Source organism: Tachyglossus aculeatus, unplaced genomic scaffold (genome assembly GCF_015852505.1).
Source record: "Tachyglossus aculeatus isolate mTacAcu1 unplaced genomic scaffold, mTacAcu1.pri scaffold_89_arrow_ctg1, whole genome shotgun sequence".
Classification (NCBI taxonomy): Eukaryota; Metazoa; Chordata; class Mammalia; order Monotremata; family Tachyglossidae; genus Tachyglossus; species Tachyglossus aculeatus.
The window spans coordinates 358,718-386,271 of record NW_024045097.1 but is presented as its reverse complement, the minus strand read 5'-3'; the positions used below and the strand labels follow the sequence as shown (position 1 = coordinate 386,271).

The following is a 27,554-nucleotide window of genomic DNA, read 5'->3' as shown; positions in this document are numbered from 1 at the left end:
CAGGTTTTGGTGACTGATTGGATGTGAGGGGTGAACGAGAGAGTGGAGTCGAGGATGACACCAAGATTGCGGGCTTGTGCGATGGGAAGGATGATAGTGCCATCTACAGTGATGGGAAAGTCAGGGAGAGGGCAGGTTTTGGGATGGAAAATAAGGAGTTCAGTTTTGGACATATTGAGTTTTAGATGGTGGGCAGACATACAGATGGAGGTGTCCTGAAGGCAGGAGGAGATCCGAGCCTGAAGGGAAGGAGAGAGAGCAGGGGCAGAGATGTAGATTTGGGTGTCATCAGCATAGAGATGATAGTTGAAGCCATGGGAGCGAATGAGTTCACCAAGGGAGTGAGTGCAGGATAAAACAGCTAAAACTAATTAAATACACGAGGATTTTTTTGTGTAAAACTTAAGAGTTCATTATGGTTGAAATGTTAGGAAACTTGATCATTTCTGAAATGTGGAAATGTTTAAGGTGGTAGAAGTTACAATTTTTTGTAAAAATATTGGAGTGTTTGTTAAGCATGTACTATATTCCAGGCACTGTGTTACGCACTGGAATAAGTACGAGATAATTTGGTTGGACACAGTCCCGGTCCCACATAGGGCTCACAGTCTTAATTCCCATTTTACAGATGAGATCACTGAGGGCACAGAGAAGTGAAGTGACTTGCCCCAGGTCACACAGCAGACAAATGGAGTTGATTTTAGAGCCCAGGTCCTTTGACTTCCAGGCCCATTCTCTTTCCACTAGGCCACACTGCTGCTTATAATTTCTCAGAATTCCACTTTGAGAACAGTTAGGAAAGACATTTTCTGATGTTACTTTCCAAGACATATAAAGTCCTGTCAATTGAAAGACCTCTGCAGAATGATAAAATCACATCTAACTCACTATGGCAAAGTATGGCCCCTTCAATATTTGTGAATGTTGAAGTGGATTGCTGAATCAGCATCGTCTAGTAGATAGAACATGGGCCTGGGAGTCAGAAGGATCTAGGCTGTAAGCCCAATTCTGCCACTTGTCTGCTTTGTGATCTTGGGCAAATCACTTATCATCTTCGTGCCTCAGTTACCTCATCTGTAAAATGGGGATTAAGACTGTGATCCCCATGAGCGACATGGATTGTGTCTAACCTGATTAGCTTTTATCTTCTCCAGTGCTTAGTACAGTGCATGGCACATAGTAAGCACTAAACAAATGCTACAATAGTAATGTTGGTATTATTATTATACTATGGAAGCATCTTGAGGGTAGTGATTGTTTCTACCAAATCCACTGTATTGTATTCTCCAAAGCACCAAGTATAGTGCTCTTACTACAGTAAGCACTCAATAAATATCACTGATTGATTGACTTATTGCTATGCCACCCCACAAAATAGTATTGATCAGAAATGTACTGAACATCTCACTGGACTAGATCTAACCTAAACATCTTTTGGGTTATTTCAAGTTACTGGTTACTTTCATTAACCCCTCGTGATAGAAATAAAGATATCTACTTAGGTCAGTAACACATGCTAAAGAAAGAATAATCAACACCATCTTTCTCTTTTTTCCATGAGTTTTAGGGTGATGATGTCCAGAAATGCCAAGTTAGAGTACCTGATAATTAACAAGAACAACAGGAAAATTAGAATTATTGGCACAACAGAGAGAGTTGCCTTCCCTAATACTAAATGGGCCCATAATCCTGACTTTTCTGGAGATGCTATAAAAAACCTGTGAATTAGGGCAATTCTAGGTACCAAACGCTCCATCCCCTTAATGTAAAAGAATGATAGGTTGAAGTTGAAAGGGAATTAAAATTTCTTCCTTTTTCTGTCATGGATTTCATTATTAGAGTTCACTCTTTAGTCAAACTTCTTAAATATTCATTTAATGATTTCTTTTAACGTATGCAATTTTTAAGTTCTAATGGCATATCAGCCAAATTCTACAGTCTAAATAAAACAGACTAAAACAGCTACCAAAAGGATTTTCAGAGACTCCTTTTCTAAGAGATTCAAAAAGGTTATGAAGATCTCTCATGTTTGGATGTTTCATTTTGATTTGTATTTTCTCCCAGTTGAATGTGGACTCTAGCCACCAATTACTTGTTATATAGGAACAGCATCTGTAAAAAGAGAAATGTATCATCAGCCTATGAAATATAGAAAACATGAACACAGTCCCTTTAGGAAACAAGAACACAATCCCATCAGGACTTCCCTTGAGAACCAGTGAGAAATTTACCATGCCTCTCTGGGGATTTTAGTGCGGCAGATGTAACTGAGTTCTGTAGTGTGTAGAAATTAGCTTATTTGCATGTTTTGGAAATTTAAAGTGTTTCAAGTGTTTTGGTTGTTTCGTGCATTATTCAAGGTTTTCTTTCTCAGCTTCTTTCTAAGTATGGGAATCCTTCAAGGCTCAGTTCTGGATCCCCTTCTGTTTTACACCTACACTCACTCCCTTGGAGAACTCTTTCACTCCCGTGGATTCAACTATCACCTCTTCCTGGATGATTTCCAATCTATCTCTCCAGCCCTGACTTCTCCTCTCCTCTTTCCTCTTAGCTTCAGGACATCTTGATTTGTATGACCTGCCAACATTCCAAACTTAGCTTGTCCAAATCTGAACTCTTCTTTCTACCAAACTCTGTCTTCCCCTGAATTTCCTGTCACTGTAGACAGTACCACTCTCCTTTCTGTCTCATAGTGCCATAACTTTAGATATTGTCCTACTATGTTGATCCAAGCACTTATTCTATCCCACCTTGACTATTACAATACTCTTTCTACTTCAGTCCTTACTTCACTATGCCACTTGGATCATTTTTACAAAAATAATTTCATGACTTCCCACTGCCCAAAGCCATCCAATACAACTCTGCAACAATTGTTGGGTTTAAAGCACTAGATCAGCGTGCCCCATCCTATCTTACCAGCACTTAGAACAGTGCTTTGCACATAGTAGCACTTAATAAATTCCATTATCATCATCATCATCGTCATTATTATTATTATTATTATTATTATTATTATTATTATTATTACCTCAATCAAATCAGTGATATTTACAGTGTTCTTATTGTGGGCAAAACTCTGTACTAAGAGCCTGGGAGAGTATACTATGACAGAGTTAGTAGACATGTTCCCTGCCCACACGGAGCTAACGTCTAGAGGGGGAGATGGAGATTAATATAAATAAGTTACGAATATGTACAGAAGTGCTTGGGGCTAAGGGTGGGGTGAATGTCAAGGGGTTAAAGGGTACAGATAGAAGTGCATAGACCAATTACCTTACTGATTTTCTACTACAATCCAACCTGCATGTTTCACTCCTCCAATACCAACCCATTCACTGTACCTCAAACTCTATCTTTCTGCCGACCCCTTGCCCATTACCTCCCTCTGGCCTGGAACTCCCTCCCCTTCCTATATGACTGACCATCACTTTCTCCACTTTCAAAGCCTTATTCAAATCACATCTTCTTCAGAGGCCTTTCCTGAATAAGCCCTCCATTTCTCTACTTCCTCTCCTTTACTCTCATCTCCTTTCTGTGTCACTCATGTACACTGAGAAGCAGCGTGGCTTAGTGGAAAGAACCCGGGCTTGGGAGTCAGAGGTCATGGGTTCTAATCCTGGCTCTTCCACTTATCAGCTGTGTGACTTGGACAAGTCACTTCACTTCTCTGTGCCCCAGTTACCTCATCTGTCAAATGAGGATTAAGACTGTGATCCCCACGTGGGGCAACCTGATTACCTTGTATCTCTCCCAGAGCTTAGAACAGCACTTGACACATAGTCGGCGCTTAGCAAATACCATTATGATGATGATGATGATGTACTTGAATTGTACCCTTTAAGGACTTGATACTCACTCTACTCTCAGCCCCACGATACTTACAGACATATCCATAAATTGTTTTACTGTCTTTCTCCCAGGCTAGACTTTAAACGCCTTTTGGGAAAGGAGCATATCTACCAATCCTGTAGTATTGTACTCTACCAAGTGTTTAGTACAGTGCCCTGCACACAGTAAGCACCCAGTAAATGCCATTGATTGTAAGCACCCAAGAAAGGCCATTGATTGATCTTGACAACCTGTGAAAGAGCTTTCTTAAACTAGTTTTCAGGCTGTAGCTCCTCATGCAAAATGAGCTGGAAGGTCAGATGGTTATCTACTTATTTCAGACTGAAATGCCTTTTTTTGCATTGGATTACTTAACTAAATTCACTGTATAATTTCTTCACTCACTGCTTCGATTTTCAGATGTTGTTACATTCCCAATGGGAGTGGTGTACATTCCAGAGACACATAATGCACATCTTCATGGGTTATGTGGGCATAGTTGAGATTTCTCTCTGCCATAAGGGTTCAAAAGCTGAAAGCTACAGAGAATGAGAAGGATATTTTTTTTCCTTTTATGCCATTCACTCACCCATTTAAACTCTCATGTGGATATTGAGTTGTTGATTCATCATTCAGTGACACATTTTAATTGCTTCCCTTTTTATTATATTTCTTCTTATACTATTTTACCTGTTGTGTATTTGGCAATTTGTGTCCACTTGTTTTCCCCATTACATTTCAAGTTATTTGACTATTTCTCTTGCCTCTATGGCATATTCCCAGAATCTTATTGTAGGGCTCGGCACACAGAATGTGTTCAATAAATTCAGTTGATGATTATGATGTCAAGATAGACATAGGAATAATGAAAATATTGGAATGAAGCTTCTGGACCACTGCTTGTGTGAATCTGTTGAGGATCCTGGATAGACAAGAATTTACAGCTGTCAAGAATCCTCAGTGGATTTCATTCCCATTAATTCCATCCAAAATATAGAATTCAGTCAGAAACTAGAGTCTAACTCCTTCCACAAAGGAAGCTGTGATGAAGTCATGGAAGGATGAATGCCTTCAGTGCTTCTCTACAATTCCCTAGCCTGCTTTCTGTGGTACAGGATGTATCCAAAGTAGATGCTGTTATGCTTTGAGCTGGGCTGACAGATTGCTGAATCAGGAAACAACCACTTCTCTAGTTATAGGAAAAAGGGTTGTAATAATGCTATTTGTTAAGTTTCTGCTGCATGCCATGTACTGAATTAAGCATGCTCCCTGTCCTTAATGACCCTATACTCTAATGAGGGAAACAGATATTAATGTGTTTACAAATAGGGTTACCCTAACCTTAATTGTTTTTTTTTTCCTCTTCATACATGAGTTTGGGAAGAGGAGAATAATATAATAATAATAATAATAATAATAATAACAATAATGGCATTTATTAAGTGCTTACTATGTGCAAAGCACTGTACTAAGCGCTGGGGAGGTCACAAGGTCATCAGGTTGTCCCTTCGGGGGGATCACAGTCTTAATCCCCATTTTACAGATGAGGTAACTGAGGCCCAGAGAAGTGAAGTGACTTGCCCAAAGTCACACAGCTGACAATTGATGGAGCCGGAATTTGAACCCATGACCTCTGACTCCAAAGCCCGAGATCTTTCCACTAAGCCATGCTGCTTCTCTTAAGAAGAGAACTAACTCCTCTAATAGGAGAACCAAGTCCTCTAATAGGACCCCCATGAATTTGCACAGATATATCTGCTGTTTTTAGTATTCATCCTTGCAATATGCTTGATGTTGCATGTTCCATGTATTCAATCATATTTAATGTTCTGTTCTTGACAGGAAAGCATTTCCCCTAAAATGGAGAAACTGAAAAAGAGCCTTTTTTTGATAAAACAACCACCTTTGTTGTTTGAGAGTTACACCGTATCCTTTCTCACTCTGATTGCTACACACTAATGCGTTAGTTGCTGCATTTCCTCTACAGTTAATTGGAATTCAATATTTTTTCTACCAAGGAAACTAGGTGGCAAAATGGAGAAGGAAAACGTAACATAATTTACTGAATGTATTTTTCTCGGACTCTCTGTCCAGCCAAGAGGCCAGCTTATGCTTTTCATCATTTTCCTGTTCTTCTGCCTGCTAACATTGGCTGGAAACGTTGTCATAATTACTGTGATATGCCTGAAACCCCAACTTCAAACCCCAATGTACTTCTTCCTTTCCAATAAGCAGTGTGGCTTAGTGAAAAGAGCCCAGGCTTGGGAGTCAGAGGTCATGGGTTCTAATTCCGGCTCCACCACTTGTCATCTGTGTGACCTTGGGCGAGTCAGTTCACTTCTCTGGGCCTCAGTGACCTCATCTGTAAAACGGGGATGAAGACTGTGAGCCCCACGTGGGGCAACCTAATTACCTTGTATCTTCCCCAACGCTTAGAACAGTGCTTGGCACATAATGCGTTTAATAAATGCCATTATTATTATTATTATTATTATTATTATTATTATTATTATTAGAAGGGGGGAGACAGACATCAAACCAAGGAAACAGGTCCCTGGGCTTCTCTTTGGCCGCCCCTTCTCTCGGTTCCCCACCCCGCCAAACAGTCTTTGCTCCGATGGGGCAGAGCTCACCTCCTCCAGGAGGCCTTCCTAAACTGAGCCCCCCTTATCCTCTCCTCCTCCCCCTTCCCAAGCGCTTAGTACAGTGCTCTGCACACAGTAAGTGCTCAATAAATAAGATTGAATGACTGTACTGATCATGGAGAGAAGCCGAGTGGCACAGCGGCAAGAGCAAGGGCTTGGGAGTCAGAGGACATTCATTAGAGAAGCGGCATGGCTCAATGGAAAGAGCACGGGTTTGGGAGTCAGAGGTCTTGGGTTCAAATCCCGGCTCCACCAATTGTCAGCTGTGTGACCTTGGGCAAGTCACTTAACTTCTCTGTGCCTCAGTTATCTCATCTGTAAAATGGGGATTAAGATTTTGAGCCCCACGTGGGACAATCTGATCTCCTTATATTCTCCCAGCGCTTGGTACAGTGCTTCACACATAGTAAGTGCTTAACAAATGCCATTATTATTATTATTATTATCATTCATTCATTCAGACATATTTATTGAGTGCTTGCCGTGTGCAGAGCACTGGACTAAGCGCTTGGCTAATCCAATTCGGCAACAGAGACAAACCCTACCCAACAACTGGCTCACAGTCTAGAAGCGACAGGGGTGGGGGCGGACATGGGTTCTAATCTTGGCTCCGCCACTTCTCAGCTGGGTGTCTTTGGGGAAGTCACTTCACTTCTATGGGCCTCAGTGATCTCATCTGAAAAATGGGGATGAAGACTGTGAGCCTCCCGTGGGACAACCTGATGACGTTGTATCTACCCCGGTGTTTAGAACAGTGCTTGGCACATAGTAAACTCTTAACAAATACCATCATTATTATTATTATAGTAAGCACTTAGCAAATACCATCATCATCATTATTATTATGATCCGTTACAATTCCACAAATTGTCCCTCACTGCTTTCCAATATGGTGGGGGAGCGAAGGACTATCTCATTCACCGAATGTGCCACCCAAATGTATTTCTCCCTCTATTTTGGGATGATCTAAGGCATTCTTTTTGGGGTCATGGCTTACGATCGGTATGTGGACATATGTCACCCATTGCATTACACTATTATCATGAACAGAGCGATGTGTACCCAGCTGGGAATGACCTATTGAATTAGCAGCTTTCTTAGCTCCCTGGTGATCAATGCTCTCACCTCGAGCTTGTTCTACTGCGGACCCAATGTATTAAACCATTTCTTCTGTGAAGTGCCAACAGTCTTGAGGCTGGCATATACAGACAATTACCCACCAGAAATGGTGGTGTTTGTCTTCAGCATCATCATAGTCTTCATTCCTTTTCTTGTTATCACGGTCTCCTATGCCTGTATCCTTCTGTCCATTCTCGGGAGGCGCATGGCCTTTTCGACATGTGTTTCTCACCTGACCTTGGTGGCTCTCTCCTATGGGACGGCCATCTTTGTGTACATGCGGCTTCAGGCTGGTGCCTCTCAGGCTGGTGGAAAGGTCATTGCGTTAGTCTATGCAGTAATCACACCCAAACTCAACCCCCTGATCTACAGCCCAAGAAACCAGGAAGCGAAAGGAGCTCGGAGGAAAGTCATCAACAGATAGAAAACACCAGAACGTTAGGATCACCAGTAAATGAGTGGTATTTAGTGAGCGTTTACTGTATGAAGAGCTCTGAACTCAAAACTTGGGAAAGAACAAGTTGGTAAAAATGGTTCCTGTCCTGAAGAAGTTGACAATATGGTGGTTAAAGTTCTTTCTGTGGTGATTTTCATAGCATGCAGAGGTGATGCAGCAAGTCACAGAGAATTAAACACATAGCTGCTCTTCTCATCCAAAGGAGAGGCCACTGACAGTGAAATTCATTTATGACTAGTTGAGTGGCTGAAAAGACAATGCAGCACGCACAGCCAAGACCATGATATGCCCAATCTAAAATGATTCTTCACTTTGCAGTGGAAGAAAATGAAGGGGCTGTTGATGTTAAGCCATGCTCAGTCACAAACCTGGTCAACCCATGGCAAATCCCATCATCTTCCTGGGTTTCCATTTAATTTTTCCAAAGGAAACTCCTCACAAGGATGCTAGTTGTTTGTAGAAAGCCCTGCAGTGAGAATCTTGGCAGTAGGCACCACTCCGTCACTTGTGGTCTGCCTGGGCCATTTCAAAACATCATAAGATTGCAAGACATTAGCTAGGCAACAGTGAGGGGAAAGGACTGGTTTCGAGCTCTATTCCATATCTTAAAAATGGCAGCCTGTCTAAAGGGGAAATAATTTCCTGAAAGTCAATCAGAGTAACTATGCAGGGTTATGTGCACCAACTCTGTTGTATTGTATGTTGCCAAGCTCTTAGTACAGTGCTCTGCACATGGTTAGCACTCAATAAATACCTCTGAAAACTATATATTTATATTAATGTCTGCCTCCCCCTCTAGACTGTAAGCTCACTGTGGGCAGGGAACATGTCTGCCAACTCTGTTGTACTTTCCCAAGCACTTGTCACAGTGGTCTGCAAATAATAAGCACTCAGTAAATGCCACTGATGATGAGGATTGGTGATTGATTGATTGTTAGAGCATATTTTCTTATTTAGGAATACATTTCTAGGAATAAATAAACCCAGCACCCAAAAAAAGATTTACTGGGAAATTCACAATTTGCAGGTTTAATCTAAGTCAAAAAGTAAATTAAAACCTGATCTTTAATAAGTTCCTACTTTGGATTTTTACTAGTCTTTTACTTTCAAGACAATATGGCACTGCCATCAAATCTTAGGAATTTAATTTATTAAACATTTTCATACCCTTTGCTCTGGTTATAAGCAATATCAGGAATAATTGATTTTACACACAGGCCCAATCAATACTAAGTAGTTATTTGAAACTGATATTTGGTAAAATAAAAGGTAGTGGTTCAATGACAACCCACTCACACAGGAATACTTTCATTGGGCAACTCATTAGAGACACCGTGGACATCCGGGTACTTTTAAGGGATATGCAATATGTCACTGACTTGCTGAGCTATGACCTGCACAAAAAATGCTGGTCTTCGGGTGAGCATTTTTGCTTGGTTTCCCTAACCAATACCGGTGGGATGGCCAGCTGCAGCTGTGGTGAGAGATGGGAAGAGGTGAGAGAAAGGTCCCATGCAACCCGATTCCCTCATTCATTCATTCAATCTAATTTATTGAGTAATTACTATGTGCAGAGCACTGTACCATGTGCATGGAAAGTACAATTCCCTCCCCCTCATTCCAAGCTGTGCTGAAGCTGAGTTCATTTATATTTGGGAAAGTGCATAATCACCTAGCTAGGCTGACCTGAAGTGGTTGATTTTTGAAGAATTTGTCAAATAGGAGGGTTACTGTCCAAAACGTTGCCTTGACATCACAAAACCCTTGTGTACTTGCTCTGAGACTGTCCCATCTACATACAGTGAGCCTCTCATGGAACCAAGTCCTCTGGGATGGCTCCTAGCCTCCCCAGCTTCACAGCAAATAAGAGAAATAATTGGAATACATAGCAGGTTTGGTCATCCAACCTAGCTCACAGACTGCCTTTCTTTGTGACTAGCACTATGGAGAAACTCAATCTGGATCCCATATTTGACCTCTATTGGTTCCTAACAGACCAGGGCAGGTACAGAGCCTTGAGGAGAAGGGATGGCTCTGGGATCCAGGAATACTGGTTGTCCAGGACCGTGAGTGTCTGGGCTCACTTTCTAGTGTATTAATTTTCAGGCAAAATTCGAGTGCTACTATGTGTTCCCTTGGTTCGAGAGGACGATAAGCCAAGGCTTGGTTGTACCAGATTCCAAATGTAGAAAAATTCAATTTCATTGGCTTAGGTTCCACCCACATTTGCATAATCACCTCCATTCTTCCCACCTAGAGAAACTACATCCATGAGTAGTAAGTACTGTTGAGACATAGCATGGCTTGGTGATAGACCTCAGCCCTGGGAATCAGAAGGTCATGGGTTCTAATCCCCAGTCTGACACATGTCTGCTGTGTGACCTTGGGCAAGTCACCTCACTTCTCTGTGACTCAGTTACCTCATCTATAAAATGGGGATTCAGACAGTGAACCCATTGTGAGACAAAGAGTGGTTCCAACCCAATTTGTGGTAGAAGCAGGGTGGCCTAGTGGAAAGGGCACGAGCCCAAGTCCCACGACCCCAAGTCGGGGGTCATGGGTTCAAATCCCAGTTCCACCACATGTCTGCTGTGTGACCTTGGTCAAGTCACTTCACTTCTCCGTACCTTAGTTGTCACAACTGGAAAATGGGATTAGGACTGTGAGCCTCTTAAGGGAAAGGGACTTGTCTCATCTGATTATGTAGTATCTACTCCAGCACTTAGAATGGTATTTAACATAGTAAATCCTTAACAAATACCACAGTTATTATTATTGTTATCATTATTATCATGCATGTATGGAGAAGTACTAAATGCATTCTGTAGATAAAATTAATCAATCAATCAATGGTATTTGTTGAGTACTTATTAAGTACAGAGCACTGTACTAAGCCCTTGGGTGCTTCTACCACAAATCAGGTTGGACCCAGTCTCTGTCCCAGATGGAGCTCAAGTCTCAATCCGCATTTCACAGATGAGGTAACTGAGGCACAGAGACGTGAAGTGACTTGCCCAAGGTCACACAGCAGACAATACAACAGAATTGACTGTCATGTTCCCTGATCACAAGAGCTTGCAGTCTAGAAAAATGGTTGACATAGGTGCCAAGAGTCTTGTTTCATATTCCATGTTCATGGGCAAATGGGGCCCTCAGAATAATTGTAATCTGGTGAGAAGTGGGATCAGAAGTCTAATCAATGTCAATGCCAAGAAAAAAAACTGTCTGTGACCTTGAAAGGGTATTGAAAATCCCTCTGGTGCTAGCTTACTGCAAGTAAGGCAGTATGAGACAGGAATCTGGCTTAATTATTTTTTTCCCGGGACATTACATCTCAAAGATGCTCCCAGAAGAGTATAATTTTAATTGTTTCTTCTGGGCATGTCTGAGAAATACTTTAGGGAAAACATTCTAGAGGAAAAAATAGATATAAATCACCTGCCTTCCTGGCACTGTGGTGTTATTAATAGCACCACTCTAGTGTCAGAGGTAGGTAATTCACTATATTGCTGCTTAAATCGCCTTTTTCTGCTAAATTCATTCTTTTTAAATTGTCAATGTTGAAATTCCTAAGGCTTGGTTGTGATGTTTTCTTTGTTATCATCATCTCTTGGTCACTGGGCCTTTAATGCCAGGAAGAGAGAGGCTGGAATAGAGTTTTCTGCTGTGAGGTAAACACAAGCCACTGTAGGACAAGTCTGCTATTTCCAGTCAAACCATAGTACAAATATATAAGGAACGTTGCTATTAAATCTAGGTTGCTGAATCATTAGGCAACTGGAAACATTATGATAGAAGAGAAATTCAGTTTTTAATCTCATTGCCTTCATTTGTAGAGGCCCTGAAACAGTCCTTTGGAGAAATTCATGAATTATCTGGGAGGATTTAAGACTATCCATTTGTTGAGGGAGGTTTAACAACTGGCCCATCTGGAAACAGCTCAACATGTTTAGAAGACTTCTTTAAGTCACAGTCAGTACTGTGTTTCAGGGGACATTGGATGGCCATTTTGATGTATTTAGTTGGAAAATAAGTACACCTAAGATATTTCTACCTCTCTCGGGGTCTCACCTGGAGAGTTTCCAGTACTCTACTAATCTTGGCTACAGGAGGAAGCGTCAAGCAGAGGCCTACCCATTCGACTCCAGACTTGGGCAGTGGCTAGTGAGTGGAAGGCAATCTGCTACAAGTAAAAACTCACCCATGGTGGGCAGCAGCGACATGGGAGAGAGTCAAGGGCAGAGGCTTGAGTTTACTGCATGGAAGTTGGCAATAGTAAACAATTTCCATAGTTTTACCAAGAAAACTCTATGGATACACTACCAGAACATTTAAAGATGGAGAGCGGGGCATTCTGGGAGAGATGGGTCCTTGGTGTCCCTATGGGTCAGAAATGACTTGATGGCATAATACAAGGTATTTCAATAATATATTTTCATCCTGAAAATTAGTTAAAATAGCTACATTCATTGGCTTTAGAAAGATATGCAAAATAAATCAGCTCCAGGTGTTCTTCGAGTAAATAGGTAGAACTCTCGTCAGTTTTTTCTTAATAATTTGAAACAGTGTCTCCATTTTGAAAACCTTAGCAGACATAAAATCGTTATTTAATAATCAAACCCATTTATTAGTATGTAAGGCAGGAAGTCTGCATATTCAAATGGGTTAGGTTCAAGTTATCTCTGAATTTGTGGTTTCTAAGATGACATTTGACCCTTGTGATCTTATGGGCATCAAATGAAATCCCTGTGATGCTCATTTATTTTCCAAGCTGCATCTAAATGTTATTTAATAAATGAGGCTCTGAGCCAGTTGTCAAGTTTTATTTTGAATTCTATCAAGATTTGAGAATGGGCTTTCAAGTTATGGCTTCAGAATGAAATGAGGAAATATAATTTTCTCATTGAATCACTTAACAATTGAAAAGATTAAAAATAGTTTGAGTTGGTGTGAATATTAAATCTTTCATGTGTGTACTAGACAGAGACAGACCATACCACATGTGCATATTAGAGGTCAAGTGGTAGAAAACATTTTAAACCTGAGCAAAGATCCCTCTCATCTTCTGTTGTAATTTCTACCCCAGCAATGCAGATGATGAGGAAATGCTTTCTAAAACTCACACTACTGAACTGGAATTTGTTCTCCTGGGATTGACATCACAGTCAGAACTTCAGGTCATCTTCTTCATGGTCTTCCTGGTGATCTACCTCATCACTCAGGTGGAGAACCTGGGGCTGATCCTTTTAATCAAGACTGACTCCCTACTACACACTCCCATGTACTTTTTCCTCAGCCACCTCTCCTTCGTGGATCTGTGCTATTCTACCAATCTCTCCCCTCAGATGTTGGTACATTTCTTATCAGAGAAGATGACAATTTCTTCTGCTGGATGCTTTATGCAGTTCCTTTTTTTCATTGGCCTTGTGATTACCGAGTTTTATATCCTTGCTGCAGTGGCTGTTGATCGTTTTGTGGCTAACTGTTACCTCCTACAATATGGCAGCAAGATGTCCAAGAATGCCTGCCTTTGCCTGGTTGCTGTTCCCTACACCTTTGACCTCTTGAATGGACTTTTCCAGACAGTAGTGACGTTCCACTTATCTTTCTGTAGCTCCAAGACAATCAATAATTTCTATTGTGCTGATCCTCCCCTCATCATGCTGTCCTGCTCCGATACCTATATCAAAGAAATGACAATGTTTATAGTTGCTGGCTTCACTGTATCTAGCTCCCTCTTAATAATTCTCATATCATACATTTTAATTCTTGCTGCCATCTTGCGGATCTGCTTTGCCGAAGGAAGGCACCGAGCCTTCTCCACCTGTGATTCCCGTGAGACAGCTGTCATCATATTTTCTGGGACCCTTTTCAGCATATATCTAAGGCGGCCTTCAAAGCAGTCTCTAGCGGATTCAAAAATCATTGCTGTCTTTTATTCATTTGTGAGTCCCATATTCAACCCCTTGATCTACAGCCTGAGGAACAAGGATGTGATCGATGCTCTGAAGAAAGTAACCATGAGAAAACTGCTTAATCAGATGGCAGGCTCCATGTCGGCCATTTTCTAAAGATCCAGGAATGAAAGAGCAAAAAAGTAAAACTTGTTTACCCTTTCCAGCCAGACCTTTCTCTTGTCTCATTTTATCTTATAAATCAATCAATCAATCAATCGTATTTATTGAGCGCTTACTATGTGCAGAGCACTGTACTAAGCGCTTGGGAAGTACAAATTGGCATCACATAGAGACAGTCCCTACCCAACAGTGGGCTCACAGTCTAAAAGGGGAAGACAGAGAACAGAACCAAATATACCAACAAAATAAAATAAGTAGGATAGAAATGTACAAGTAAAATAAATAAATAAATAAATAAATAGAGTAATAAATATGTACAACCATATATACATATATACAGGTGCTGTGGGGAAGGGAAGGAGGTAAGACGGGGGGATGGAGAGGGGGACGAGGGGGAGAGGAAAGAAGGGGCTCAGTCTGGGAAGGCCTCCTGGAGGAGGTGAGCTCTCAGCAGGGCCTTGAAGGGAGGAAGAGAGCTAGCTTGGCGGATGGGCAGAGGGAGGGCATTCCAGGCCCGGGGGATGACATGGGCCGGGGGTCGATGGCGGGACAGGCGAGAGCGAGGTACAGTGAGGAGATTAGTGGTGGAGGAGCGGAAGGTGCGGGCTGGGCAGTAGAAGGAGAGAAGGGAGGTGAGGTAGGAGGGGGCGAGGTGATGGAGAGCCTTGAAGCCCAGGGTGAGGAGTTTCTGCCTGATGCGCAGATTGATCGGTAGCCATTGGAGGTTTTTGAGGAGGGGAATAATATGTCCAGAGCGTTTCTGGACAAAGCTAATCCGGGCAGCAGCATGAAGTATGGATTGAAGTGGAGAGAGACACGAGGATGGGAGATCAGAGAGAAGGCTAGTGCAGTAGTCCAGACGGGATAGGATGAGAGCTTGAATGAGCAGGGTAGCGGTTTGGATGGAGAGGAAAGGGCGGATCTTGGCAATGTTGCGGAGCTGAGACCGGCAGGTTTTGGTGACGGCTTGGATGTGAGGGGTGAATGAGAGAGCGGAGTCGAGGATGACACCAAGGTTGCGGGCTTGTGAGACGGGAAGGATGGTAGTGCCGTCAACAGAGATGGGAAAGTCAGGGAGAGGACAAGGTTTGGGAGGGAAGACAAGGAGCTCAGTCTTCGACATGTTGAGCTTTAGGTGGCGGGCGGACATCCAGATGGAGATGTCCTGAAGGCAGGAGGAGATGCGAGCCTGGAGGGAGGGGGAGAGAGCAGGGGCAGAGATGTAGATCTGGGTGTCATCAGCGTAGAGATGATAGTTGAAGCCGTGGGAGCGAATGAGGTCACCAAGGGAGTGAGTGTATATTGAGAACAGAAGGGGACCAAGCACTGAACCTTGGGGAACCCCCACAGTAAGAGGATGGGAGGGGGAGCAGGAGCCTGCAAAAGAGACTGAGAAAGAACGACCGGAGAGATGAGGAGAACCAGGAGAGGACGGAGTCTGTGAAGCCAAGGTCAGATAACGTGTTGAGGAGAAGGGGGTGGTCCACAGTGTCAAAGGCAGCTGAGAGGTCGAGGAGGATTAGGACAGAGTATGAGCCGTTGGATTTGGCAAGCAGGAGGTCATTGGTGACCTCCAATCATTGGTAAATTGGTAAATAACAGGGAATGGTCTTTTTTGACATCTCATTATCCCTCTTCTGACTGCTGTGCTCCTGGGTATAGGGGAAAGGAAATAATGTCGTCTATAGATCATGAATAATCTTACCCGTAGACCATATCAAATTCTTTCATCCAGTTTTAAATGTCATTCTAATTCATATAAATCGTATGATTGAGCTAGGTGCATTTTCATTGTTTCAGGCCAGCAAAAGTTCTCTAACAGTCAAATAAGTTTCCCAGGCAAGCCCTAACTTCAGCAAACATCTTTTCAAAGGGGCCAGTGACATTTTCTGCTGCAGTGCAAATGCACTTTGGATAATTGTTGAAGGAAAATGGACCAAGCAAGAGATCCCCCTCATAAGTGTGACCCATGACCCACTTTTTTAGACTAACTCTTGGTCACATAGTACGGCCCCCTGGACCCACTTCTTGAAACTAACTGATTTTAACATGAACTATACTCCTAATCTACTTCATAAACTAGCTCTCTTTACAAACATTACACCCAGCCTTCTGCTTATTGCATCCTGCCGAGATGGAGTGATCCATGGCTTAATGATTACAGAAGAAAGGAAAACCAGAGAAGGGAAAATTCACTGTCATCCCAAACTGCCAAAATGGAGCAAATTATTTAGTTAGTAATAGAGTCAGGTGTACCTGCAAAAAGCTCGATGTCATGGTCAACAAGAATAGTAAAAGAGGAGAAGAAAATGAGACCCATATCACTGCTTGATGTCATCTGAAGGGGAGGCAGGGATAGCATGAGTTCAGGGGACTTCTTAAAACGGGGACACCCATGCCAATGTGCTTCGTTGTGAACCAGAGCACCGAACAAGACTGATCATCACGTGGTAGGAGAACTCTATGCCTGGGTTGGGCGGGGACAGTTTGTTGTTATATAGCTGTCTGTGATTTCCTTTTGATTGCATGCTATATATTAAAATACCTAGTTTCTAACTAAGTTATGGTGATCATTCCCTCAACAGCCCAAACAAACGAACCCTCTAATATAATCCTGGGTTACGTACTTGGGCACTGGTGACCTGAGAATAATATTGGTTTAATTTATGGTGCTCCCACTGAAACAAGCCTGTGAGCCCTTTTTCAATGTGGCATTTTGACATAGCGGAAACCTTTGATTGTAGAATCCACAAACAATTTTCAGACCTAGACACCCTGGCCATTTAAGAGGAAGACCTCTCTAGAAGAATAATGCTATGGAACAGAACTAATTGTGATATTTTTTATGTACTTACTGTGTGCCAAGCATTAAGCACTGGGATAGATACTACAGAATCAAATCAGGCACAGTGCCTGTCCCACATGTGGATCACAGTCTAAGTAGGAGGGCAAACAGATATTTCATGTCCATTTTGCAGATAATGAAACTGAGGCACAGAGAACTTAACTAACTTGCCCAGTTTCACATGGCAGGCAAATGCAAAGAGCTGGGAATGCAATTTAGGTCATTGGGCTCCCAGGCCCATTCTCTTTCCAGTAGACTACTAGGAAATATTAGTGACCAGATACTTCTGGGCCACCCCCAGGAGCAAATAAATTGTATTGGTTGCTTGAGAAAGGTGACTGGATTGGTAGCTCTGGGATCGATACAAGATATTCAAATCCCACGGGGGGCTAAGTAGGAGGGAGAAGAGGGTATTGAATCCTCATTTTGCAGATCAGGGAACTGAGGCATAGGGAAGTAAAGTGACGCGGCCAAGGTCGCCCAGCCGAACCGGGTTAAGAACCCAGGTCCTCTGGACTCCCAGGCTCTGCTGGGGGAGGGAAATTTGGAAGGTAGCCTACTGCTGCATATTCTCAACTGATGATGATGATGGCATTTGTTAAGCACTTACTATGTGCAAAGCACTGTTCTAAGCGCTGGAAAAGTGCCTGACACATATTAAGTGCTTAAGAAATGTAATTATTATTGTTACAATCCCTGATCAAAAAAGCATCATAAATTCATGAGGGGGCATCCAGATTTGAACCGGGGACCTCTTGATCTGCAGTCCAATGCTCTACCACTGAGCTATACCCCCTGGCCATAGTCCTGATGATGATTACCGTCACTGCTGATGTTAGCTGTTACCGATATCATTAGATCATCTTCGCTTCCAGGTGCTGAGGTGTGAAAGTCTGCCCCAGAAAGTGTGGCGCTTCCTTTGCAGGCTGGCGCGGGTACAGTACGGTGACTTGCCCAGGCGGAGGATCCCTTGAAGCTGCCCGTGGTTTATTAGAGGTCTTCAGCGCCCAAAGATGTTGCCAGAAAGGAAGATTTGAGGGCTCTGGGAGGGGCCCGACTCCCCCTTTTAGACTGTGAGCCCACTGTTGGGTAGGGACTGTCTCTATATGTTATCAACTTGTACTTCCCAAGTGCTTAGTACAGTGCTCTGCACACAGTAAGCGCTCAATAAATACGATTGATGATGATGATGATGATGATTGTGTGGCTGCATAGGGTTGGCTTCCAGGAAGTCGAGATAGAGAGTCAATCAGTCAGTCAGTTACATTTATTGAGCACTTACTGTATGCAGAGCACTTGGGAGAGTACAATACAGCAATATGAGACACATTTCCGGTCCCCAGTGAACTTACAGTCTAGAAGGGAGCTTACAGAGGGAGTTGGGGAATGGAGAGAGGAAAAAATGGGGAGATGTCCAGGTGGGAAGGCAAAGGGAAGAGGAAAGAAAAGAGGGAGGGACAGACTGTGCTTCTCAACTACCATTATTGCCCACTGCTGTGGGCCAGCATCTGCCCGCACTGGCCACCAGAGCCAAAGCCACTGCTTTACGACAACAAAATATCCAAGGCTTCTTCATCTGGCTAGACATATTTCCTTACAAAAATGACACAGACCACAACAATGGATGGGTAGTTATTCTACGGGAAAATTGCCATAGATTATTTCTTTTGATGTGATTGGTTTTTATTGATTTATGTCAGGGTCTTCAATAAGCAGATTGTACTTCTTAGACCTTCTGGTAGTAATCCACTGAGCTTCACCATCATTCCAATCTACTACATGCTCATTTTTTCTGCCATCCTTAGTATCCGTTCTGCTGAGGGATAATAAGAAGCCTTCCCTAACTGCGGCTTCCATTTGACATTGGGTTACCAAGTTTCCTGGGATCCTTTTCTGAATCTCTGCAAACCTTTTTGGGTCCAATATGGCTGGGATTGTGAATCCCACTTTGACCTTTTCAATATTACATGCACTCACAGTTGAACACCATCCTTAGCGTCTTCAAATATAATTGATTGTTCTTCTTCAAATACAAAGGACAATTATATAGAGTTGGAGTTAAAGAGTCTGATTAAGGAAAACATTTTTGCAGTGTTCTGTGACTTTCTGTGTCTCAAATATGATTCACTGATTGATCACCTTCAATTTCTCAGCATGGAAGGCGTCATGGGCTCAGTGAAAGAGTAGGAGCCTTGGAAGTCTCTGAGATCTTGAGCTAGTCACAACCACTCCGGATCTCAGTTCCAACATCTGTAAAAATGGGGATAAGATGCTAGGTTTCCCAACCTTTTAGACTGTGACCCATCCATAGGAAAGGGACAATGTTCGTTCTGGTGATCTTCTACCTACCCTAGTACTAAACGGGCTGCTTTGACATATACTAAGTGCTTGAAAAAACATTATTATGTCTCTTTCTCTCTGTGTCTCTTTCTCATTCATACACACACAGAGAGAGACTCACATTAACATATGCTGCAAGTTTTAACAAGTGTTTACTCCTCCATGCAAGCAGTAACAAGGCTAGACACGAGTCTAATGAAATTCTGCAATTAGTTGCAACAGCTTAGCTTTTTCAATCAACCAGAGGAAACTTAATTTATCATGAGAAACTGGGAAATGATGGGAAAGCATGGGCCTTATGTGAACAGCTTTCTTTGAAAAATAAATTATGAATCACATCATTAACACTGTATCTCCAGAGCTGAATCAAACAGTATCAATATAATTGCTTCCTCTGAGTGAAGTCGAGAAAGGCTTTAAGGATTTGAGTCCCCAAAACACAGAAACATCTATAAACTGTCTCTACCAACGCCACTCCTTGACACAGTTCTGAAACACTTTTCTTCTTTCACAGGTAGGTCTAGCAATCCTAAACATTTGTACATCTAGATACATTTTTCCATTTTCTTTTTTGGTGCTGATTTGGAATAAGGCAGAAATGGTAGAATTGCTGACCTGATAGTATAGTGCTCTGCACAAAGTAAGCGATCAAAACATATGACTGAATGAAAACAGTCAATTGGGTGCGGATGGAAACGTGTTTTTATGTACTTAATCAGCTTCCCAAGGATGTCACTGAAGTTAGCTTAAAGCAAATCTATTTGTTTTAGCTATTTGTTATGCTCTTTACAAAGAAACATGCATTGAATTCAGAGGAGTCTACTACTCATTAGCAATCCCAAATAAATTCTGGTAAATTAAATGCTTTCAGGTGGGGAAAAGTCTAACTAACACTATCAATCAATAAGTATTTCTACATACTCCTGTAGCTCTGTTTGGCACTAGATGGTCAACAATTTCCAGAACATGAATATGCTCAGAACGTGTCTACCAATTCTCTTATATTGTATTCTCCCAAGCACTTAGTACAGTGTTCTGCATACAACGGTCATACAGTGATCCATTGAGTTTCTGCAGGATCTGAAGTGAGTTACTTTATCTCAGCTTCTTGCCCTAATTATTCCACCATAATATGCCTCCAACCATACCTGCGACACCTTCAAAACTGAGCTGACCACCAAATTTTCAACCTAACTACGATGCCTGTCCTGGCTGTGTCTCTGACTTCAGTGAGAGAGGGGTGAGGAGAAAGGCAATTTCAATTAACAGAAACACTTATAGATTACATATAAGCACCAAGTGCTCTGTACGTGCTCTGTACACCGTACGTCCTCTATAAATACCACTGAATGATTGAAAATGCTTTGCGATTTTTTGGACATTTCTCAGAAGCACTTGCTACAGGAAGAAATCCACACCACCGACTAGAACCTAAAATGTACCATGTGGAGAGTGTGGATTTTGTAGATTTTCCCTGCTAATTTTCCCCCAGATATTCCACACATCATAATTTGTAAAGCAGCATCTTTCTACTCCACACAGATTGGGGAATGTATACTCACTTTTCATGTTTTGGTCTTTGGACTTGCTCCTCAATGGAATTAGGTCATTCTTTCTCCTCCTAAACAGGGATGAGAAAAAGGCTCACTATACCTATTTGAAATCAGTTCATATGTATGTGGCATTGCTGTAAACCTGGTGGACCTGTTTCAAAATCAATCAATCAATCAATCAATCGTATTTATTGAGCGCTTACTATGTGCAGAGCACTGTACTAAGCGCTTGGGAAGTACAAATTGGCATCACATAGAGACAGTCCCTACCCAACAGTGGGCTCACAGTCTAAAATTTATATTGTACAGTGGTGAAGGACAGCTTTGAGGTTAAACTGCTATTGTATATATTTACTCCTTTGTGATTCCATTGTCCCTTAGATTTCCCAATTCACTGGCAAATATCACAGCTTTTGAGATGATCAGCATCATGCTATCCTACTAGGATTTTATTTATTTCAGTTGATTCAGGTTTCTGGAAATACCAGCAGTTGCTCCTGAGTCATCTTTGAATCGAGGTCGTGCCATGTTATATCCAAGAGGTCTTTCCCAAGTAACCCAATCAATCAATCAATTGTATTTATTTGAGCACTTGCTGTGTTCAAACCACACTGTGTGCATACCCCTCCTTTTTCCTTCTAAGCCCTCCTTTCTATGTCACCTATGCAATTGGGTCTGTTCCCCTTAAGCACTTTGACATTCATCTTCCCCCCAGCTCCACAGTAATTAGGTACAGCCACATCTGTAATAGTTTTAAATGTCTTCTCCCCCTCTCATCGGTAAGCTCTTTGTGGGCAGGATTGTATTGTACATTTTGTATTGTACTCTCCCAAGCATTTAGTACCGTGATTGGCACACAGTAACTCCACATTGAATACTATTGATGATTGAGAGAACTCCAAGAAATGAGAGACAAGAAAAGGAAAGAAAGAGTCCTAATCACGTCTATTAATGGCCCTTTTTGTGTATTTTAGTTGATTAAATTTAAATGAGAAAAATCTCTAGTAGGAAACATACAGAAGTGACTGAATTTATCCTCTTGGGGCTGAAGATTCATTCATTCATTCAATCGTATTTATTGAGCACTTACTGGGTGCAGAGCACTGTAATAAGCGCTTGGAAAGTACAAGTTGGCAACATATAGAGACGGTCCCTATCCAACAGTGGGCTCACAGTCAAGCAGATCTGCGTCCTATTCTCTTTGTAATGTTTCTCACCATCTACCTCATCACTGTGGTGGGGAATGTCGGCATGATTGTTCTCATTAGAATCACTCCCAGACTGCACAATCCCATGTACTTTGACCTCAGCCATCTCTCCTTTGTGAATCTATGCTATGCCACCAATATCTCCCCTCAGATGCTGGTGCATTTCTTATCAGAGAAGAAGACCATTTCCTTTATTGGCTGTTTCATTCAATTCACTATTTTCATCTCTCTGGCCATCACCGAGCAGTATCTGCTAATGGTCATAGCTTATGACTGCTACATGGCAATTTGCAGCCCACTGTTTTATGGCAGCAAGATATCTAGGGGAGTTTGCATCATCTGTTGATGACTCCCTATGTCTACGGCTTCCGTAAGGGCTTGATCCAGATGGTGCTGATGCTCCGTTTGTCATTTTGCAGTTCTAATGAAGTCAATCACTTCTATTGTAGCGATCCTCTTCTCTTAGTCCTGTTTTGCTCCGACACCTTCGTCGAAGAAACTGTCATGTTTGTGGGTGCTGGTTTCAACCTCATCTGCTCTCTCTTGATCATTCTCATTTCCTATGGTTTCATCTTTGCTGCCATTCTGAGGATACATTCGGCTGAGGGGAGATTCAAAGCCTTTTCCACTTGTGGCTCCCACCTGACCACTGTCACCATATTTTATGGGACTCTTCTCTTCATGTATCTAACACCTCCAACTGAGTGGTCGGTTGAATAGGGAAAAATCTTTGCTCTCTTTTGTACATTTGTGTGCCCCATGTTGAACCTTTTCATATACATCATGAAGAATAATGATGTAAAGGATGCTATGATCAGAGTTCTCAAAATTGAGTTGTTGACCAAATAAAATTACTCTTTCTTTCCCTCTCAGTTTCTCAAATCTGCTATCTGGCAGAGGCATTTGAATTCAATTCTATTTCACATTGATAACTTTTTTTTAGTATTCTAAATCAATGATGATGATGTTTGTGGTATTTGTTTAGTGCTCACTATGTGCCAAGCATTATGGTAGATACAGTTCAATCAGATCAGACTTGGCCCCCCTCCCACTTGGGGATCACAGTTGTAGAGAGAGAGAAAAAAGGGCATTTAATCCTCATTTTACAGGTGATAAAACTGAGGCACAGAGAAGCTAAGTGACTTGCCCAAGGTCACACTGCAGACAAATGACAGAGCTGGAATTAGAACTCAGGTCTCCTGATTCCCAGTCCTGTGCTGTACGACTTCTCTCAATACTTCTAGAGGACTTAATGGTATTCGGGAGCCACTTGGAGTGCTTGACATCTTGGCATCTTTAGCCCATTTGGGTAGCTCCATGCTCTTCTGAACTCATAATCCAGCAGGCCAAACTACCAGTACTCCCCAATCCTGACCTTGGTGTGTACTCACTCTCTTACTCCACAGGGGCCCTTCCTACCATCCGTCTTGGTACATATATCGGCTTTCATTACCAATACTTTCTCCCCAGAGCAGAGTTGTATGCCACAGTTCACCTGGGCAAGCTCCACTAAAGATGTGCTCCCTGGTGCAGCCGAATCAAATGAAGTAACACAGGTCTTCCTCTGCCCATCACCCTGCAGTCCTTCACAATCAAACTCAGACCTTCATTTCATCTCTCTGATTCCTCTATTTACCTCCTTTACACTGTTTTATATTGGTTATAAACCTCTCAAACCCATTTCTTAGATCTTTTATCTTCCCCCTTCTACATGGAAAAACCTGGATACATCCATCTAGAATGTAAGCTCATAGTGGGCATGGAATATATCTGTTTATTGCTGTACTGTATGCTCCCAAGATCACAGTAAGTGTTCAATAAATATAACTATAACCTTACCAAGTTGCTTCTTTCAACAACTTCAAGATATTCCTCAGAAACCTTGACCCTGAAATTATTTTTTGATAGTATCATATACCGTGTTGTTAAAACAACAAAAAAACAATATCATGCACTTTACAGCTCCAACAGTGGGTTACTCTCTGGGTAATATCCAGCCTACCAAATATCTGGTTTTCACAGAAAAGGCTTCAAAATCAAAGGGCCCTCTGCACTGGAGAAAACACACCCTTCGTTTGTTCATTCCCTTGCCTCTAGGTAAGTCTTCATTAAATAAATGGTTTGACAAAATTAAAGAAGTAATCACTTAAAAACTGCTAGTGATGACACTGACAATCTAACATGGGCATGCAGATCAAAGTGTAAAAAGGTCAAATGAATTTAAGCAAGTAAGCATGCTGAATTACATTTTATTTTTCTTTGTGTCTATTGCAATTCCAATAGGGGGCTTTGACAGAAAAGTATGCAGACGGCAATACTGAGATAATCTAGAAAGGGTAAAGGGATGATGCCTTGCTTTGGCCAACACGAGTGCAAATATGGATGAATATCCCCAACTTTTCCTCCTTTGCCTGAAAAAGGGTATTGGCTGTTCACTGTTGCCTTTATTCTAAATTCCTTGTGAGTGATTGATTTTCTAAAATATACCAATGTAAAACTGGGCAAGATGAGTCAAGTCAAATGTCTTATTGCAGTTCACTTTAACATGCCTTTGTAAATTATTCTCTTCTGTCTAAAAGTTATTTTGCCATTTTTTATAATGAGGAATGTCGCATTTTAATGCCTCTCATGTCTAGGAACCCAAGTTCCTCAGTCTAAAATTGATCTATATGAGGAGATATAACAGAATCATTAATGCTAATGACGAATACGATTCTGGTCAATTTTCATTAAGCATTGAAAAACAACAACAACACTCTAAACTGGTGATGAAAGACCACTTAAATAAAAGACAAAGGAAACACTTTCATGTTAAAAGAAAATCCACTTCTATATTCTGTATCTCTCCCAAGTGCTTAGTGCAGTGCTCTGCACATAGTAAGCATTCAATAAATACCATTGCTTGATTGATTGCTATTCCACCTCAGACATATTTCCTAAGGGGGTATTGTTCACTCCTCTCCCATGAACACCCTTAACAGTTACGCCCTACTCCAGAACTGCCCTCATTAGGACTCCATCCTCCATCACCTCAGAGACATTTTTGCCAAGAGCCCCTGGACTCCCCTTGCCATTAACCTCTTTGATCTGATTTGACTGACCTACGGACAATTCATCCCTCTGCTTTGAGCATCATCTGCCTACTTTATGGTCGCTTCTGCATATTAATTGTTAACTGTTCTCAGTGATGTCAGCATCTGCTTGTTTTATTATTCCCACCGAGTGCTAATTGTTAATGCCTCTCTATGGTGTCATCACCAGCATATTTTACTGCCATCGCATGTTAATTGTTAACTGATCTCTGCGATACCATCATCTGCTTATTTTATCATTGCCATAGCATGTTAACTGTTATCTGCCTTCTGTGATGTCGTCGACTGCTTGTTTTATTATTGCTACTGCATTATTGCTACTACATGTTAATTGTTAACCTCCCACTGTGCTGTCATTTGCCTTGCTGACCTCACCATGAGCTATCAATTCCCCTGCTCCCAACTGCCCTTCCCATTCCTCAACTTCCCCTTCCCCTCTTCCACCCAGCTCTTTCCCTCCCTTTTCCTCACCCCTCTCGCCACCTCCCCAAGATCCCTCTGTACCAGCGCCAACCCTCAAGTCCTCCCTTCCAGCCCCCTACCTCCTCTCTTCCCCTCCCCCACCCCATCCTAGTTCTCCTTTCTCATCGCCACCCCTCTTCCCACACTCCCTGCCTAGGCCCTGGCCAATTCATCCCAATCCAAACCCTCCCCACCCCTCGCACTTTTCCCCTCCCTCCACTCCCTCCACAGCTGCTGTCAAGTGTGGCCTTTGGAACTCCTGCTCCTTTATAGGTAAGCTCCTTTTCATCCTGTACCTGTTCCTTTCTAGCTCTCTACTCCTCCCCGCCCTAACTGAAACATGGCTCTCTCCGGATGACACGGTCTCTTCTGCTGCTCTCTCCAGTGGAGGCCTCTTCTTCTCCCACTTCCCCAGACTCACCGGAAAAGGAGGAGGTGTCGGTTTCCTTCTCGCCCTGCAATGTCACTTTCGCACTATCCCTCCCTCCCCCTTCCCTTTCGTTCCCTTCATTTGAAGGCAACATTATTCTCCTCTACCACCCCCTCCAGATTCTTGTAGCCGTCATCTACCGCCCCCCCACCCGGGCCCACCTCCAACTTCTTGAACAATTTTGACCCCTTTCTCACCTTCCTTCTCTTCTTTTCCAGGCCCACTCTGATCTTCGGAGACTTCAACATCCACATGGATGTCCCTGGTGACTCCTCTGCTGCCCTCCTTCTATCTCTCCTTGATGCTGCCAAACTCCTGCTCCACCCCACCTTGCCCACTCACCAACTTGGTCACACCCTCGAACTCATCATCTCCTACTGCTGCACTATCTCCACCCTGACCAACTCAGAAATCCCTCTCTCTGATCAAAACCTTCTCACCTGCCTCCTCACTCACACTCCTCACCCCGTTAATCTATATTACTACCTCACAGAGACTTCCGCTGTCTCGACCCCATCCATCTTTCTGAATGCCTCACACCCCACCTCGCCCCCTTTCCTCTCTACCCAATCTTTATGAGCAAATTTCTGCTCGCAACTCTACCGTCCCTACTCAGCTCAAGTCGCTTGCTCCCCTTTCCCTTCACCGCTCTCGTACCACTACCCCACAGCCCTAGATCATTGCCACTGTCCGCCTCCTTTTCTCTGATGCTCGAGCTGCTGAACACTGCTGGCCAAAGTCTAAACAGCAGGCCAAGCTTGTTTACTTCAGGTTTATCCTTTCCTGCCTTAATTCTGCCCTCTTTTCTGCCAGGCAAAACTATTTCTCCTCCTTTATTCACACCCATGCCCATCATCCCCGTCAGTCCTTCCGTACATTTAACTCCCTTCTCAGGCCCCCTGTTACTCCCCCTCCTCCATCCCTCACCCCCAACGATCTGGGCTACTACGTCATTAGTAAAATTCACTCCATCAGGTCTGAGCTTCCCAAAATCATTCCTCCTCTTCTCCACCCCCCGCTCTTAAATCTCTCTGCTACTCTCCCATCCTTCCCAGCAGTATCTTCAGATGAGATCTCCTCCCTCCTTTCAATTGATACTCCAGCCACCTGTGCTTCTGACCCCATTCCCTCTCATTTTATGAAATCTCTTGCCACTTCCATCCTCCTCTCCTTACCTTCCATCTTCAATGGCTCACTTTCCACTTGTTTCTTCCCCTCTGCCTTCAAACATGTCCATGTCTTCCCCATCCTAAAAAACCCTCTCCTGACCCCACCTCACCTTCTAGTTATCACCCTATCTCCCTCCTACTATTCTTTTCCAAACTCCTTGAACGAGTCATCTACAGCTGCTGCCTCGAATTCCTCAACGCCAACTCTCTCTTTGACCCTCTCCAATCTCGCTTCCATCCTCTACACTCCATGGAAACTGCCCTCTCAAAGGTCACCAGTGACCTCCTTCCTGCCAAATTCTGTGGCCCTTAATCTATCCTAATCC

At 42.7% G+C, this 27,554-nt stretch overlaps 1 protein-coding gene, 1 non-coding gene and 2 pseudogenes across 2 annotated transcripts; 3 read left to right on the top strand and 1 right to left on the bottom strand.

Moving 5' to 3' along the window:
* Positions 1-5,865: 5,865 nt before the first annotated feature.
* Positions 5,866-8,037, top strand: LOC119924244 (annotated as a pseudogene).
* Positions 8,038-13,157: 5,120 nt separating this feature from the next.
* Positions 13,158-14,123, top strand: LOC119924266 (olfactory receptor 5M10-like). Its single transcript, XM_038743197.1, has one exon. The coding sequence runs from the start codon at positions 13,158-13,160 to the stop codon at positions 14,121-14,123; it is 966 nt and encodes a 321-aa protein (XP_038599125.1).
* Positions 14,124-17,698: 3,575 nt separating this feature from the next.
* Positions 17,699-17,770, bottom strand: TRNAC-GCA. The gene has a single exon. It is a non-coding gene; the product is annotated as a tRNA-Cys (tRNA).
* Positions 17,771-21,855: 4,085 nt separating this feature from the next.
* On the top strand, positions 21,856-22,924 carry LOC119924243 (annotated as a pseudogene).
* Positions 22,925-27,554: the final 4,630 nt, after the last annotated feature.

Coding starts and splice junctions, on each gene's coding strand:
- LOC119924266 (XM_038743197.1), top strand. CDS start 13,158: ATGCTTTCTAAAACTCACACTACTGAACTGGAATTTGTTCTCCTGGGA.